This window comes from Terrapene carolina, unplaced genomic scaffold (assembly GCF_002925995.2).
Source record: "Terrapene carolina triunguis isolate 2854851 unplaced genomic scaffold, T_m_triunguis-2.0 Scaffold246, whole genome shotgun sequence".
Taxonomy (NCBI): Eukaryota; Metazoa; Chordata; order Testudines; family Emydidae; genus Terrapene; species Terrapene triunguis.
Genome location: NW_020664597.1, coordinates 1101774 through 1120137, shown reverse-complemented (window position 1 = coordinate 1120137; position 18364 = coordinate 1101774). Strand labels below are relative to the sequence as shown.

The 18364-nt window shown below is 46.6% G+C and overlaps 1 protein-coding gene across 1 annotated transcript; it reads right to left on the bottom strand.

The window, feature by feature from the left end:
• Nucleotides 1-1059: 1059 nt before the first annotated feature.
• On the bottom strand, nucleotides 1060-15431 carry LOC112125810. Its single transcript, XM_024224184.1, has 2 exons — nucleotides 15335-15431; nucleotides 1060-4877 (listed from the first exon to the last, which is right to left on the bottom strand). Exons 1-2 carry the CDS (start codon nucleotides 15429-15431, stop codon nucleotides 1060-1062), a joined length of 3915 nt encoding a protein of 1304 aa, XP_024079952.1.
• Nucleotides 15432-18364: the final 2933 nt, after the last annotated feature.

Sequence of the window (18364 nt, the reverse complement as noted above, 5' to 3'; positions counted from 1 at the left end):
TCTTGAGGGAGTTTGTGTGACCCAACCCATCACAATGGTGTAGTCGAGCAGGATCTGTGCACAACTGATTGCTTTGAGACACTGGTAGTGATTTTAAGTGAGTTTTAAGTGTACTGGCTGGAGAACAGACAAGGTGGTTACTGGTTGTTATTTTCTGTTTGCTTATTTTGGGTAAGTGAAATAGGGACAGAAAAGTAAGCAAAATGAGTGACAGTGAAGTGCAAAAGAAACTTGAACTTCACAGAAGCTAGATAGAAGAAAAGGAAAGGGAACACAAAAGGCAGATGGAATTAAGACGAATGGAGATTGATGAGAAGGTGGCCCAGGAGAGGGCTGCACCCCAGCAAGCACTGGATTTAAAAGACAAAGAAATTGAAGCCAGAGGTTAGCCCAGCAAGTTGCTCAGGAGGAGAAGGAAAGAGAGAGGCAGCATGAACTGGAGGTGATGGAGTGGAAGAGACGGAACCCTCCAGCAGCTGGCTCCACTTCCCCAAAAATCCATAAATGGGAACGGTTATGCCCACCGTACGATGAATCCAGTGATATTGCCGAGTATTCATCACCTTTGAGAGACTGTGCACTCTCCATGCGATTTCTGAGGATCAAAAGATGACTACTTTTGTTGCAAAATCGACGGGGAGAGCTCTGGACTTATTCAATAAGATAACTATTGCTGATGCTTCAAACTATGGTAAATCTAAGGAATTGGTTTTAAAACAGTTTCAGATTACACCTGAAATCTACAGGATAAAATTCAGGAGCCTTAAGAGGGGAGCTGGATTAAGTAATGTGGCTTATGTAAATGAAATGAGAGATTTACTAGACAAGTGGGTGAGGGGAAAAGGCATTACAGGCCTTTAAAAAATGTGTGATTTGGTTGCTCAGGAACAGTTCCTGAATATGCACAGCAAGCAGCGGCCTTCTGCAGGGTCCCACCACCACTGGGGAAGTGGCTAGACAGTAGACTGCAATCACCACTGAGAGAAGTGGCTGGACAGGGACTGTAGAGACGTCCTCCAGAAGGGGGAGCACAGAGTGTGGCATGGCTGGAGGGCTGTGTCACTGAACATGACACCGGGATCCTTGGAGGGACACGGGTTCAGGAGCAGAAGAGGTGACAGGAGGAGCATCACCAGAGCAGGGCACACTGGCTCCCGGAGCTGGTTCCCGTGTCGGCCGCGAGGAGACACCAGAGTGGTGAGTGAATCCCGTTACACGCCTCTTGTGCATATCCTCCTCTTCTGGCAGCAAGGCCTCATTATTGGCAATCTTTCTTATTATTTCAGCTACTTCCCTCACACCCTGAAGTGATTTTATTCTTTCTTGGTACCCGGGCTTTTGTTCCTGTTGTTCCGACATGATCATCAGGTCAATGTATTCCGGAGTGGACAGCGGGTTGGGTTTCAAAGCAATTGCTTGCAGATGTTGGAGGCTGCGAGATGATTTATCAATAAGCTCTATTAATATCTCTTGCACTGCAGCGTATTCCTGAGACAGCTTCTCGACTAAATTCTGTGTCGATAACACCTCACCAGATGCCTTCTCATACTTTTCTTTCAGGTGTGCATAGGTCTGTTTCTCTTTTACTACCTTATATTCCCACCTGTACTTTTGATTGAAATGAACATTCCAGAAACATTTACCAGGGCAAACTGTGCAATATCCTGTATTCCTATCTATAGCTGCACACCCACGCTTACCATCATCATTAGGGATTTTACAGGGGTAGTGACACGTATAGTGACACTGCTGGCAGTTTGTTATGTAGTTACCTGTACCAGAGATGTCCTTCTGCACTGACACTGATATCTCCACCTCATACTCAAAGTCTTTACTGGCCTCCATATCACCCTTATGCTGTTCCAGAGCTTCCTGTGTCTTTCTCAGTTCTTCTAGCTTCATCAGACCAGCTTTGATTTGTGGCTGCAGCCCTTCCACGGCCGTCTCCAGCTCCTTCCGCTCTCTGAGAACTTCCTGCGTTAATGTTAAACTTCTGGTTTCTAATTTAACTAAGGATTCAAAAAATGTCTTCATGCTCATGGCTCCCATTTTCCAGAACATTTCATCAGAATTAAAACTGCCCTTGTCAGCTCCAGCATTACAGGCAAAGAGTGCGGAGTTATTGAATTTGAAATGAACAGGGATGTCATCAGCATCTTTAGCACAAGGGACATCAGCTGTATTAATGGCCTCTATAACAGGGGGCGTCTGTCCATCTGCGAAGGTGATCAGGATTTGTATATTGTCTTTTATATCCTTCCCAAAGATAGAGAGCACTGAGTCAAACACGTACTTCTGGGCATGTGTCAAACGAGCTAGTGAGGCCTGAACTACGACACAGACGGCATCTATGTGATCAATGGCCCCTGGGGTGGAGAAAAACTCTCGGATCTGCCTTGTTACCTCTTTGTCTTGCTCTATCCCTCTGGTGTCACCAAATCCCGGGGTGTCTATTATAGTCAGGGAGTAGGGGACTTTGAAACCCTTTTTGTAATTAACTTCATAGGCTGTCACTTCAGATGTCTGGCTCTCAGCTTGGCTTCTCTTTGCAGTCTCATGGATTAGTTTGAATCTGAATTCATCTTCCCATTGCATACCCAGGACATAACTGATCATCCCATTGATGAGAGTAGTTTTTCCTGACCCAGTTTCTCCCATCACCATAATGACTTTGTTAGGGATCTGTCGGTTCTCTTTCCCCAGTCTATACTTTAGATATGTTGCATTAGAACCAAACACCGCCTTCTCTATTGGAAGTGCATACACTGAGGGCTGCCCTTTTTCTATCAGAGTGCTCTTCTTGAAGAAATCTTGTACTAGTGTCTTTAATTCTTCTCCTGATGTGGAAATTGATACCTCCTCACCTGGGTGACTCACAGTCCCGTCTGCATACACAGCTGACACTCGGAATCGGTGGGGCATCTGAGGCCTCAATCCATCAATTTTACAGAACTCGGTTCTCATTCCTGTCCTTCGTTCCAGCCATTTCTCTTTCCCCTCATGACTTTCACCTCCAGCTTCCTCTTTATATTCCACCTTATACTCCCTTATACTGACTCCATCTCCAATGACCCTTGGACTCTCCCAGGTGAGGGCGATGGCTGATGATTCTACATTGGCTTTTTCTGGCTTCCCAGGTGGGCTGGTAGGATGAGTCTTCACAGGATGACTCACGTCACTGCTCACATTGAGCCCTGATTTGCTCACTGCAGCGTATCGGAACTGGTACTCAGTGTTTGGACAGAGCCCCATTACTGTGAAGGTCTCTTGTTTATTATTTGTATCCACAGCTGTCCAGTTCTCTTGCCCTACAATTCTGTACTCCACCCGATAGCAGGATATTTCATCCCTTCCAAAGGCTGCTGATTTAAACATGAGCTGCACACAGTCATGTCTGACTCCATCTATCAGGAGAGAAAGAGGTTTTGATGGAGGTTCATAGTTAGTGCTGACCAGGTCTCCATTTTCATAGAGGTAAATTGAAGTGCCTGGATTGTCCTCATCTGGGACAGAGGCCACAATGAATCGTGTTTTCCCATTAGATTTATTGACCCGGGCAAAGTCTGAAATGGATTTTGCAGATTTTCGGGCTTTTTGATTTCTCTCTTTGTATTCAAACCACAGTTTGGATTTCTCACTGACAGAACTGGCTGATGCAGGATCTTGGGTATTCTTCATAAACTGGGTCTGAAGCCAAAGTATTAAATCTGATAAATATGGTTCCTCTTCATGTAATGAAGTGAACATAAAGGCAACGACAAAGTCATTCATGGGGTCAAGTACTATTTCATCCAGTTTATTCTGGGAGGACACTACTTCCACATCCTTTAGGGCAGAAAGATAGGAATTGACAAAATTCATTTCTCGTTCCTTTTTATCCAGAAATTCGTTGAGTTGCTGGATATTGAACGGTGACTGTTTTTTGCAAGTTAAAATGTCCACCAGGGCCCCTTCCTCTTCTCCACCTCCACGGATGGAGGGTAAGAGTCTTGCTAGTTGTTTCTGGAAAGTCTGTTTGTGTTGCTTACACAGATCTCTGAATTTCTGGATTTTCCTCTTGATTTCGGGGAAGGTTGAGGCAATTGGATTCTTCAATGCGTCATTGCATCGCATGTCTAATTCTGTCAGTTGCTCCAGGGAGGTTTGAACATCAAAGATCAGTTCTATGCTGATCTCACGCACCAGCTGAGCAGCTCTGGAATCCAGCTTGGTCAGCGGGTACAGCCAGACTCTCACTGGTACGGCTTTCTCCCCGCTGGCACCCAGCAGCTGGGGGAGGGTGGAGTATGTTTTCATGGCATCTAGGTAAGTAACTGGATTGTTCTCAAGACCAAAATCACCATAAAACGTACAACTAAGTTTCTCAGCTTGTTCTTTATCCCTGTCATCCATTTTGAGAGCTCTTTCCCCTTCGATGGAAACCTGGGGTATCTTTTTAATCATAACCTGGAGTTTTTCCTGTATCTCTTGTACATTCAAGGATGAAGAGACTTCCTGATTGAAGACAAAAAAAGCCTGAGCCCCGTACAGCACAGCTGTGACCACGTGGGTGGCCGTGCCTTGGTCAAACACAGCAGGGTAAGAGACATTCTCTGCTCCTAAATGGCTCATAGTTAGATGCTCAAACCTGGCTATGGCAGAGTACTGGAGAGTGACTCTGATCTGATGTTTAGATTTTTTGGTGTCATTTAAGTATTTGGCAGATCCACTTACTTCAACCAACCCCCCCAGGAAACTGGCCTTCAGCGATGCTGTGACATTGAGGGCATTGGCTTTGGCTTCAATGGTGTCAGATGCGATGATCTCTAATTCTGTCCTACGTTGTGGTTTTGTGTTTACTTCCATGCGAAGCTGTTCCAGGCCCCACAGTGTGATCCCTGGAATATTGGAGACAAACACATGGTAACGTAACAAATATACACATAGGATGCAGAGTCTATCCATGATTTAATTGTTTGTAATTTCTGAGATGAAAGAAGAACAAGTGAAGGACATCAGATAAACAAGCTGATCTGGTAACATATAAACATGCCAAATCAAGGCTGAACTACATCCCTAATCACCTTCCTGTACCATGGATTTATATAGGGCCATAAGAATATTTTCTGTCTTATTATCTATCCCTTTCCTAATGGCTCCTAACATTCTGTTCGCTTTTCTGACTGCCACTGCACATTGAGTGGATGTTTTCAGAGAACTATCCATTGTTCTTGCGTGATAACAGCTAATTTAGACCCCATCATTTTATATGTATACTTGGGATTCTTTTCCAATGTGCATTACCTTGCAGTTATCAACATTACATTTCATCTGCCATTTTGTTACCCAGTTTTATGAGATCCCTTTGCAACTCTAAGGCAGAAACTACACCCTCAATGCCCCTCTTACATTTTTCGTTGCCTTTGGTTTGGGTTTCTACTCTTGGAAGATTCAATTTCTGCTGCCCTGGGGAATAGTTCTTCCACTGAGGCCATCGCTGGTCAGAGCTACAGAATTCTTGTTAGCAAATGCCATAGCTAAGGTTGGAACCTCATTTTCATTATAACCCTGTTTGTCTTTCTCTTACTGAACTTTACTTTGGACTGAGACCAGGCAAGCTGAATGTATTTTTTTTACGCTGTTTTAGATATACTCTCCCCCTTTAAATAATTAGTCAATTTCAGATTCTTGGACCCAGTTGAACTACACTCACCCAAGTGAGCAGAGGGGAGAAAAGGACCAAGATTCTTATGCCATCTTTTGGTGCTTCAATTTTAGGGGCTTCCAGGGGGTAATTCAGCTCCCCATGTAAATTAGAGCAGCCAATGATAGCCAGAGTTCAGCAAAACTCCAGCGATGCCATTTCCTCCCCCAGCCACATCCCTGCAAAGGGGAGTTGCTCATCTAGGGATGCCCCTATCTGAGAGGAATTATTTATTGTTATTTTCTCTGATGACAGCACCTAGACTAGAGGCCTTACTTAACAAGGGTGTAGCAATGTGTGTATGTTGGGGGGCGGGGGTTAGTCAGGCACACTTAATTGTAAATATGTTGACATACAGAGAAACCCTACAGTCAGAGAGAGAGAAACAAAAGCAAATTTTAACAGTATTGTATATTTTGGAATTTTGCGTAGACCTATATTTGTTATGCTTCGTAGGATCATTGTTCTGCAAACAAGAATCGAGCTCTTTTTTGTTTGATCCCTGCTCCTCTTTACTTAGGCCTGGTCTACACTACAGAGTTAGGTCAACGGAAGCCGCCTTATGTTGATCTAATAACGTATGCATCTACACTACCAGGTACCTTCCACGACCCAAATCACTTGTAACATCGACTGAATTACTCCACCCCCGTGAGAGGTGTAGTGCTTAATTCAATGTTGATAGGTTGACAGAGAGGCAGTGTAGACACAGCATTGTTTAAATCAACTGGATTGGCCTCCAGGAGGTGTCCCACAATGCTCTGCTGTGATTGCTCTGGAGATCGTTTCCAACTCCGCAGCACAGCAGCCAGGTACACAGGAAACATCCCTTCCCCGTTAAAGTCCCAGGAACTTCTGAATTCCCATTTCCTGTTTGATCAGCATGGAGAGTTTGCCAGCCCAGCTGATCATGGCGACTCAATGACCCAAACACGCTCCAGCCTGGAGTACACAGGATGTGTTAAATCTTGTTGGTCTGCAGGGTGAAAAGTCTGTGCAGGCACAGCTCTGAACCAGCCGGAGAAACATGGACAGAAGACAAGCGAGGTGAACAGTCATTTTGGTTCTGCACTGCAGACATGCCGCTTCTACCATGAGCTGCATGTGATTCTTACTGTTGATCTCATCACTACCCCCCAAAGTAGAGTGAATACCTTCCAGGAATCTGAGTCCTGGGCCACCCCATGCAACAACAAGGAGGGGGTTTTGGACGAAGAAGAGGAGGAGGAGAATGGGAGACAGGTGAGCGGGTGATCCATTCTGCCCAAGAGCCAGGAGCTATTTTTAACCCCGGAGCAGTCCAGCCAGTGGCTGGAGAGCATCGTGGATGAGCATGATGCCGAGGAAGACATTTCCAGTGAGTGTGCAATTTCAGTGAAACCGTAGGGGGTGACATGCGCTTACATTTTGATTAATATGAAGAAAAAGTGAGGTGTAGTGGGTATCTGATTCCCAGTGGCCACCCCAGCTATCAGGGGTGTTAGAGTGGGGAAAGATTGCACAGTTCAGACCTTCATGCAGATGCAATTCCTTTCTGATCCCGCCTACCCCCTGCCGCCTCCCTTCTCCTCACTTTCACTTCCTTATTTGACCTACAACCCTAGAGCGGTCCTTGTATTTGGTCTCCATCACAAAATTTCCTGCCTGACAACCACCATGTCTCCTTCAGTGTTGCTAGCTTTCCCTCTTTCCCTCCCCTCACTACCCAATCCCTTCATAACATCCAATCCCTCAACATCTCCTCTGCTTAGGATGACCAGATGTCCCAATTTTATAGGGACAGACCTGGTATTTGTGGCTTTTTCTTATATAGGCTCCTATTACCCCCCAACCCGCTCTCCCGATTTTTCACATTTGCTGTCTGGTCACCCTACCTCTGCTCTAAGTCCCCTCCATCCTGCCCTTTCGTCCCTCTCCTCCATTGTCTTAGCCACTGATGCTCTCTGCTCCACACTTGGCCCATTTGACCCTCTCTCCTATCTCAAGGTCTACCCAACCAACCTTGGAGGTGGGAGGATAACTGTGGAGCTAACATGTTGTTTGTGGCCATCGTATTGCTCACTCTGTTGGTATGTTATGCCCCTTACCTCAACCGGTGTCTGTTCTGTCTTTGAGGCAGGGATCATGCCACTCTGCACTCAGCACTGTACACACACAGTGTGACCTCACTCTTGGTTGGAAATTAGGCACTTTTGTAATAAACATGTTAATTTAACAAAAATTCCACGTCTTTGCTCCAGCCAAGTCCTCTGGCAGAAGTCCCACTGCCAGGTTGACCTCCTCCACTACAAATGTCATTTCTCTTTCTACAGCTCTGCCGTATGCCTAGCCAAGGAGCACTGCTTCAGCATCCTCATCAGATTCCACATCCATATCTCCAGATGGCTATTTAGGACCTTTGATTCTCTCCTTAAACCCTCCCCTCTTTTGCCCCCCCCCCATAACTCTCCATTCAGGATTTGCTTTTTCAAAGAAAAATTGACAAAATCTGATAGCACCTCTGCCTCCCTTCCCTGTACCTTTTTCTGCCATCACCAGCGCCAAGGTCTCTTACATGCTCTCCTCCTCAAATTTCTCCAGTGACTCCAGCAGCCCCTTCCCATCCCACCTCCTGCCTCGGCTCCAATCTTACCTCCTCCTTCATCTGCCTGCTCTCCCTGTCCCTTGGTTCATCCCACTCACAGTACAAGCACACCTTAGTGTCTCCCATAATAAAACTTACCGTGACCCCACCTGCATCTCCAACTATCACCCAATATTTTTTTGTTCGTCCGCTGATTGAATGTGATGTCTACAACCTCTGTCTGGAGTTCCTCTTTTCCAGCTGCATCCTAGACTCTCTCCAGTCTAACTTCTGCCCCTGGACTCCACTTGAACAGCTCTTACCAAAGTCTCTAATGACTTCTTCCTGGCCAAGGCTCAGGGCCTGTGCTTCATCCTCATCCTCCTTGACCTGTTAGCTTCTACTGACACCACTGACCATGCTCTTCTTGAAATCCTGTCGTCTTGCTTTTTTTAAATACTTCTTGGTCTGGTTCTCTTCCTACTTCGTTCACCATTCCTTCAGCCTTTCATTCTGTGTGTCCTTCTCTCTCCATCAACTTCTGATGGAGGCCCCACAAAATTCCTTCTTTGGCCTGCCTCCTTTTCCCTGACACGAACCCCCTGGTACTTAGTATTCAGGTTGGCTTTGCACAAATGAACACTCCATTTTAACAATCTACTTTGAAAACTATGGGTGGGTAGCCAGGTCTGGATTAACGAATGTGCAATCAGTGCACTTGCATATGGCCTTTGTAACAGGGTATCTTGCCCCATGGGCTGAAGATACTGGGGCTAAGTCAGCCCTGATTACAGGACAAGCCACACCTGGGTTGAATCAGGTGATCTCAGGATAAAAAGAGCAGTAAATTGCAGTGAAGGGGGGAAGCCCAGGAGAGATTGTGCTATGTGTAGATACTGCAGGGAGCACAAAGGCTTGGCAGGGCTCTGAGTCAGCAGGGAAAAATGTGAAAAAGCAGGAGAGAGTGGGAGAAAGCTCTCCAGATAAAAACGCCTGGGAGAGACCTTGGCCAAGCAGGGAAGTAGAGGGCCAGTATAGAATCAGAGAATCATAGAAGATTAGGGTTGGAAGAGACCAACACCAACTAAATCATCCCAGCCAGGGCCTTGTCAAGCCGGGCCTTAAAAACCTCTAAGGAAGGCGATTCCACCACCTCCCTAGATAACCCATTCCCGTGCTTCACCACCCTCCTAGTGAAAAAGTGTTTCCTAATATCCAACCTAGACCTCCCCCACTGCAACTTGAGACCATTGCTCCTTGTTCTGTCATCTGCCACCACTGAGAACAGCCGAGCTCCATCCTCTTTGGCAGGGCTGTCCTTAGGATTTATGGGGCCCTACGCAGTATTATTAAACTGGTGCCCCTGTGCCCAACTGCAGCCCGGGCTCACAGCCTGGCGGTGGGGGGAGGGACGAGGCAGCAAAGGATAACAAGACGCCCGGCCTGCCTCACGGTGGTGGAGAGTCACAGTTCCCCAAAGAGACCCCCGTACCCTCTCCCTCATGCAGAACGGACATGCAGAAGGTACCTAATTAAAAGCACTAAACTTGGGAATAAAAAATGCCCGTCACAGGTTTTTTGATATGCCCTGAAGTTTGACAGAGATTTATTTGCAAAAACTTTGTAGTAAGGGTGAGTCAGCTGTCCTGCTGAATACAACATTAAATATGGAATACATGATGCTGCTCTTCTCTGTTTTACATTTTCTTAATCAGTATTTCTAAGCTGATTTTATATTTAAATGTACTCTTAAACCTTCATAAAGTAATCAGTCCAGATTACTACATATTTCACTCACTGAAACAAAGACATTATTTTAAATTAATCAGTCACAGAGGGTTAGTGTGTTCATAACAATGTTCACTGCTTTTAGAAAAAGGGACAATAATTTACTGTGTGGGATCTCCATAACAATACACATGTTCATGAAATTTCATCAACTTTAAAAAATATGTTTCCAAAGATTTTAGGCATAACAAAGGATTTTATATCATACTAAGGTACTGATTTTACTGGAGAGTTCTCTTAAAACTAGTTCATCAGATAGTCAGAAGTAAAGAAAGGGAAACTCTATGGCTATGTCCTCACTACGGGGGCGGGGGGGGGGGGGGGGGTTTAAGATACGCAAATTCAGCTACGCAAATAGCGTAGCTGAATTCGATGTATCGGACCCGACTTACCCCGCCGTGAGGACGGTGGCAAATCGACCTCCACGGCTCCCCCGTCGACGGCACTTACTCCTACCTGCCCGGGTGGAGTACAAGCGCCGATTCGGGGATCGAATGTCGCGTCCCGACGAGACGCGATAATTCGATCCTCGAGAGATTGATTTCTACCCGCCGATTCAGGCGGGTAGTGTAGACGTAGCCTATGTCCAGCTATCTGGAAGGAAAGGGGTGTTGTCCCTTTAAAGGCTCTCTTCAATGGGGGGTGCTACCTATTAATTTCATTTGATGGCCCCCTGTTCTTGTATTATGAGAAGGAGTAAATAACACTTCCTTATCTCTTTTCTCTACACCTGTCATGATTTTATTGACCTCAATCATATCTCCCCTTAGCAATCTCTTTTCCAAGCTGAAAAGTCCCAGTCTCATTAATCTCTCCTCATACGGAAGCCGTTCCATACACCTAATCATTTTTGTTGCCCTTTTCTGAACCTTTTCCAATTCCAATATATCTTTTTTGAGATGGGGCGACCACATCTGCACGCAGTATTCAAGATATGGGCATACCATGGATTTATATAGAGGCAAGATGATATTTTCTGTCCTATTATCTATCCCTTTCTTATTGATTCCCAATATTCTGTTCACTTTTTTGACTGCCGCTGCACATTGAGTGGGTGTTTTCAGAGAACTATCCACAATGACTCCAAGATCTCTTTCTTGAGTGGTAACAGCTAATTTAGACCCCATCATTGTATAAGTATAGTTAGGATTATGCTTTCCAATGTGCATTACTTTTAGGGTGACCAGACGTCCTGATATTTAGGCGTTTGTCCTGTGTCCCGTCCGATGTTTGGTCGGGACGCAATTTGTCACAATATTTCGCACTCCTGGTTGTTGTTTTTTTGCTCCGCCGGCAGGACTCCCCCTCTCCCCCCCATGTGTCCCAATATTTTCTTCATCCCATCTGGTCACCCTAATTACTTTGCATTTATCAACATTATATTTCATCTGCCATTTTCTTGCCCAGTCACCCAATTTTGTGAGATACTTTTGTAGCTCTTTGCAGTCTGCCTGGGACTTAACTATCTTGAGTAGTTTTGTATCATCTGCAAATTTTGCCACCTCACTGTTTACCCCTTTTTCCAGAGCATTTATGAATATGTTAAATAGGACTGGGCCCAGTACAGATCCCTGGGGGACACCACTATTAACCTCTCTCCATTCTGAAAACTGACCATTTATTCCTACTCTTGGGCCTGGTCTACACTAACCCCCCAATTCGAACTAAGGTACGCAACTTCAGCTACGTGAATAACGTAGCTGAAGTCGACGTACCTTAGTTCGAACTTACCGCGGTCCACACGCGGCAGGCAGGCTCCCCCGTCGACTCCGCGTACTCCTCTCGCCGAGCGGGATTACCGGAGTCTACGGCGAGCACTTCTGGGTTCGATTTATCGCGTCCAGACAAGACGGGATAAATCGATCCCAGAAGATCGATTGCTTGCCGCCGAACCAGCGGGTAAGTGTAGACATACCTTTGGTATCCTATCTTCTAACCAGTTACCGACCCATGAGAGAACCTTCCCTCTTATCCCATGACTGCTTATTTTGCTTAAGAGCCTTTGGTGAGGGACCTTGTCAAAGGCTTTCTGAAAATCTAAGTACACTATATCCACTGGATCTCCTTTGTCCGCATGCTTGTTGACCCCCTCAAAGAATTCTAGTAGATTGGCGAGGCATGATTTCCCTTTACAAAAACCATGTTGACTATTTCCTAACAAATTATGTTCATCTATGTGTCTGACAATTTTGTTCTTTACGATAGTTTCAACCAATTTACCTGGTACTGAAGTGAGGCTTACTGGCTTGTAGTTGCCAGGATCACCTCTGGAGCCACCCATACCATACCACCCTCACTTCTGCACTGCTGCTGGTGGCGGTGCTGCCTTCCGATTTGGGGTCCTGGCCAGCAGCCACTGCTCTCCAGCTGCCCAGCTCTGAAGGCACCGCAGAAGTAAGGGTGGCAATACTGCAACCCCTCTACAATAGCCAGATTTCACGGTCCGTCATGCATTTTTCATGGCCATGAATTTGGCAGGGTCCTACTTACTGAGCTCTCAACCCCCAACGCTGCTCTGCCAGTGAGGCCAGGCTTCATTGCCCATTCATAGCTGCCGACTTCCCCTCTGGCTAGTGAGTGCTTGACCCCCCCACCACCGCAGGCTGCACCCCAACTCCATCCCTTCCTCCAAACCCCCACCCTGCCTCTTCCCACCCCTGCTCTGCCCAACCCCACCCCCATTCCACCCCTTCCCCAAGTCCCTGCCTCCACCCCACCTCTTCCCCGCCTCCTCCTCCCCCTAGCGTGCCGTGTCCCTGCTCCTCCCCCTCCCTCCTGGAGTGTCCTGAGCGCCTCAAAATTGCTGTTTCATAGTGGGCAGGAAGTGCTGTGAGGGAGGTGGAGGAGTTGGTCAGGGGGGCTGCTGGCAGGCGAGATGCGCTGGTGGGAGCTTGGCTGCCGGTGGGTGTGGAGCACCCGCTAATTTTTCCCCACGGGTGCTCCAGCCCTGGAGCACCCACATGTGCCTATGTGCCCATTAGTCAAGTTGTCTCACGAGCATTTTCATGCTTTCTCCCATGTCACCTTTACTGCCTGTAACAATCTGTAAAGCCGAAACCTTTTCCTCCACGAGAATCTTCCTTTTAAACTCTGCTTTGCAATGATTCGTGCAAAACATTTGACCACGGCTAGGCAGTCGATGGACTGTGGCTGTTACTGTATCCTACTCCTCCCCTGTTTGTTTGCTGTATCTATCTGTTCTCTCTCAACATTTACTGAGATTGTGGGCTCTTTGGGGTGGGGATTCTGTAGTAAAGTAGTAAAGCCTCTATGTCAAAAATGGCATTACCAGTTTCTGAGTCACTGATAATGCAGAAGAAAATGGTCTTGAATGCATATGGATCAATGTCTTAACAGATAAAGCACAAGATAGAATATTAGTTGGTGTCTGCTATGGATCAACAAATCACACTAGGGAACAGGATGACCAGCTCCTTAAGAACCTATCAATGATGTGTAGGGAAAAAAAGGCAAATGAGCATAGAGGACTTCAATTTATATAAACATAAGAATGGCCACACTGGTCAGACAAATACTCCTTCTAGCCCAATATTGGGCTGGGGCACATGACTTATGAGGAGAGGCTGAAGGAACTGGGGTTATTTAGTCTGCAGAAGAGAAGAATGAGGGGGGATTTGATACCTGCTTTCAACTACCTGAAGAGGGGTTCCAAAGAGGATGGAGCTCGGCTGTTCTCAGTGGTAGCAGATGACAGAACAAGGAGCAATGGTCTCAAGTTGCAGTGGGGGAGATCTAGGTTGGATATTAGGAAACACTATTTCACTAGGAGGGTGGTGAAGCACTGGAATGGGTTACCTAGGGAAGTTGTGGAATCTCCATCCTTAGAGGTTTTTAAGGTCAGGCTTGTCAAAGCCCTGGCTGGGATGATGTAGTTGGGGGTTGGTCCTGCTTTGAGGAGGGGGTTGGACTAGATGACCTCCTGAGGTCCCTTCTAACCCTGATATTCTATGATTCTATGCCTGGTGTAGATAAAGTAGATAAGGAAGTGTTATTTACTCCTCATAACACAAGAACTAGGGCTCACCCAATGAAATGAATAGGCAGCAGGTTTAAAACAAACAAAAGGAAGTACTTCTTCACACAACGCACAGTCAACCTGTGGAACTCATTGCTAGGAGATATTGTGAAGACCAAAAGTTTAACTGGGTTAAAAAAAGATCCAAGAACCATTTAGATAAGATGGTCAGGGATGCAAATTCATGCTCAGGTGCCCCTAGACCTCTGACTGCCAGAAGCTGGGACTGGATGACAGGGGATGGAGCACTCAAAATTGCCCTGTTATGTTTCTTCTTTCTGAAGCACCTGCCACTGGCCACTGTCAGAAGACAAGATACTGGGATAGCTGGACTATTGGTCTGACTCAGTATGGCCGTTCTTATGTTTGTTCAACTGCACTAGTGACTCCTGTCGTGCCAAAGGGAGCTCTGCTAAAGGCTCGGCCTGCGAGGAACTGGGAAGTAGGCCGGCACATGGCCATGCATAGGACAGAGCGAGCGTCCGGCTGGAGGTTCCAGTGGTGCACCATCAGGTGGGAGAACTCCTCAGGGGACAGGGGGACTGGAGAAGAGTCAGGGAGAAAGTGGCTGCCTGGCATCCGAGTCAAACACAAGCTGACTTTAGTCAAACACAAGTTCCTGGGCTGAATATGGAGGAAGGAGGCAACTGGCTGGGATTCCATGGCCTGTGCTAAATAGGAGTTCAGACTAGTTTATCTGATGTTCCCTTCTGGCCTAAATAGCTGTGAATCTGTGAGAAGAGTCAGACTCCTATTCCCTTCAACTGAGCCACCGAGACATTTGTGATCTCCCAAAATTAGCCTCCTTGTGCACAGAGCAACTGTTGGATGGCTGGAGCAGGGGTGGCCTCAAGATGGAGAGAGGCCATCCCTACACAGACTTTAAATGCCAGGAAGTGAGGGTTTAAACTCTATTGGTTGGTGGGTGGGATTGTGAGGGGGCAGCCACCCTGAGAAAAGATCAGGAGAAAATGAACCTTCCCAAGTGGGCAGCGGGTAGTTTCATTTAATCAGGCACACGAGATGTTTTAGTTGTACATGATCTAGAACGAATGGCAGCAGGTCACCAGCCCAACGCACGTACCTCCTGCCCCATCCGGTTACTTCAGCTCAGACCCTGGGGAATGTGCTGGGCCGTTTCCATAATAACTATAACCAGGGCCACTCACAGCGCACTTGGCTCGTTCTCAGGTATGAAGGGGTTTGGACTGTGACCCTTTCCTCCTCTCACTCCTGAGTTCAGGGGCTACAGCTGGGGAATTACCTGGGATGAGAGAGTCACTGCGGCAGTCGTACAGCATCCCCAGCTGGAACGGGCGGCCCAGAGCCGGCATCTCAATGGCGTCAGCTGATCTGGCCATGGTTTAATGTCCAAACACTTTCCTCTGTGTCTGACCTGCAAGAAATAACTCGTGTTAAATTGAATCATAGAAATGTAGGGCTGGAAGGAACCTTGAGAAGTCATCAAGTCCAGCCCCCTGCACTGAGGCAGGATATAGTACACCTAGACTATCCCTGACAGGTGTTTGTCCAATTTGTTCTTAAAACCCTCCAATGATGGGGATTCCACAACCTCCCTTGGAAGCCTGGACCAGAGCTTCACTATCCTAACAGTTAGAATTTTTCCCCTCATATCTAACCTAAATCTCCTTTGCTGCAGATTCAGCCCATTGCTTCTTGTCCTACCTTCAGTGGATGTGGAGAATAATTGATCACCATCTGAATAGTTCATTTAGACAGGAGAAGAATAAGGAGGAAATGACACTGGGACACAGAAGAATGAATGGGATAGAGAAGGTAAATAAGAAGTTCCTATTTACACTCTCACAGTACAAGATCAAGGGACCACTCAATGAAATTAGAATACAACTAATTAAAACTTGATAAAAGAGATACATTTTAAAGCAACATAATTAGCATGAGGAACTCACTGCCACTAGACATCACTGAATCATAGAATCGTAGGGCTGGAAGGCATCTTGAAAGGTCATCTAGTCCAGCTACCTGCTCTGAGGCAGGAATAAGTGCACCCTGACTACCCCTGACAGGTACTTATCTAACATGTTAGATAGAGTGTTCTACAATTTACACCCCTCTGGTGCTTAATGCTGTACCATGTAGACAAGCCCTTAGACTGTTAGCTCTTTGAGCCAGAGTCTATTTCTGTCTTTCTGTTCTGCAAATTGACCAGCCTGCTTTGGGTGCTGTGAAAAATAAATAACAACAACTGAAGAGCTTTTTCAGTGACAATTGTCACTACCACAAACTCCGCTGTCAAATGCTGTAGCCCAATTTCAAGCACACACCCCACATTACCTCGTGCTGCCTGCTGAGTCAAAGGACAAATGCCTATTCCGCCTTCGGAGCCTGCAGATCCCTCCGATGTCTATGCTTTCCATCAGGCTTCTGGGGATTTCATGGGAAAGCTCTGAATTTATATGGTTTTCGTCTAGTTACAAAGCAGTTTCAGGTTGACTGTATCACACAAAATGCCTCTCATTTTGCTTTCAATGTGTGCCAAGTCATGGGGCACAGGGCGTACCTGGGCAGCAAACACCGTTTATGAGAAAATAGTTTGGAGCTGGGTTTACAGGAATTGTTCCTTCACAGCAGCTGTTCATAATAAAAGAATACATTTAGCTTAAGCAGGTCCAATCCGTAACCTATATCTTGCCTGTGTTGGGAAAGGGCAGTGTGCGTCATAGATTGTAAAGCTTGGAGGGACCATTAGATTGTCTAGTCTGACCTCCTGTATATCACAGGCCAAGAACTTCACCCAGTTACCCATTTTGACCCAAATAACTTGTGTTTGACTAAAGCATCTTTCCAAAAGGCCTCCAATTTGGATTTGAAGACATCAAGAGATGGAGAATCCACCACCACCCTTGGGAGTTTGTTCCAATGGCTAACCGCCATCATTATTAAAAAATTGTGCCTTATTTCTAATCTTTACTTGTCTGGCTTTAACTTCCACCCATTGGTTCTTGTTCTGCCTTTCTCCGCTAGATAAAAGAGCCCTTTTATGTCTTTCCTCTATGAAGATCTTATATGCTTTACTCCAGTCACCTCTCAATCTTTTTGATAAGCTAAACAATGTGTGCTCTTTAAGGCCTTGTCTACACTGCCAATTCTTTTCAGCGAAAGGCAACTTTTGTTGATGAAACAAGCGGAGGTGTACACACTGCAATGCCACTTTCGGCGACAAAATTTCTCAGTTTCGTTGACAAAATAAAACCACCTCAATGAGAGACATAGGGCTTTTTGTTCAAAAGTTTTGTCAACAAATTGCCAGTGTTGACACTGCGCTTCATTTTATCACTTTAATTGGCATCCCACAATGCCCATCCTGACCACTCTAGTCCAGTTCCCACTCTGCTGCCCTGCAGCCAGGTAGGCAACCATCTGCCCTTCCTCCTTTAAAATATGGGAATTTCTGAAATTCCACTTCTTGTTTGCTTGGTGTGGAGAGCTCACATCGCAACTTCCCAGCTGACCATGATGGCTTCCTGCAGCAAAAACTCTCCCGTTTGGACCAATGTGGAGTTGCTGAATCTGCACCGTAATTGGGGAGAGAAGGCTGTGCAGTCCCAGCCTCTCCCCGCACTTTTGCTTGCCATCATTCTCATTTCTCTGTGGCTTAGGGATCAGATGTGCCTATGCCACTTATGTGCCTGTGCCATATGAGGGGATTCCCTATGTAACCTCCTTCCACTCAGCTTCCCAAGAACTCAGTTCGACTCCAGACTTCATCACTCAAGTATCTTTACTGGCATACAGCAAGGGTACCATAGGCTGCATGGCTGTCCCTCCCGGTCACTCTCTGAGGGAGGCCACGCCTCTTCGCTGACATGTACCTGTAAAGGTGAACTCAAAAAGGGGGAAATTAGCTGCACCTAGTGCTCTGGCCCTCTGGCTGGGCAAAGCAGTAAGGCAGTCTATGAGCCCCGGGCCCTTGGTCAGGGCGGGGCAGTAAACAGTGAGTACGCTCTGGCCTGCAGTCAGGACAGTGCGGCTAAGCAGTCTCTGAGCCCCAGGTAAGGGTGAGCACCAGCAGAGCCTAGGGGCTCAGATAAGAGTGAACAGTAGGGATCACAGGCCTCCTGGCCTAAGATGGAGGTGCTGCGACCCCAAGGGTGGGGTTATGGGGTTGAGGGATGTGGGCCTGCCCGGCTACACCATGTCCCAGCTCAGGGCCCTAACAGTGGCAGAGTGGTCCTCCACTGGGTCAGCGGGGATCCAACTGCAACACACTGATGTTGTCTCAGGCCAACACTCAACCAGACTGTCATGTAGT

Bases quoted from the DNA above. Each gene is read 5' to 3' on its own strand.
- LOC112125810 (XM_024224184.1), bottom strand. From the start codon at position 15,431: ATGGCCAGATCAGCTGACGCCATTGAGATGCCGGCTCTGGGCCGCCCG. The intron at 4,878-15,334 runs GTAATTCCCCAG...CCAATATTCCAG, and splicing joins CAGTGACTCTCTCATCCCAG to GGATCACACTGTGGGGCCTG.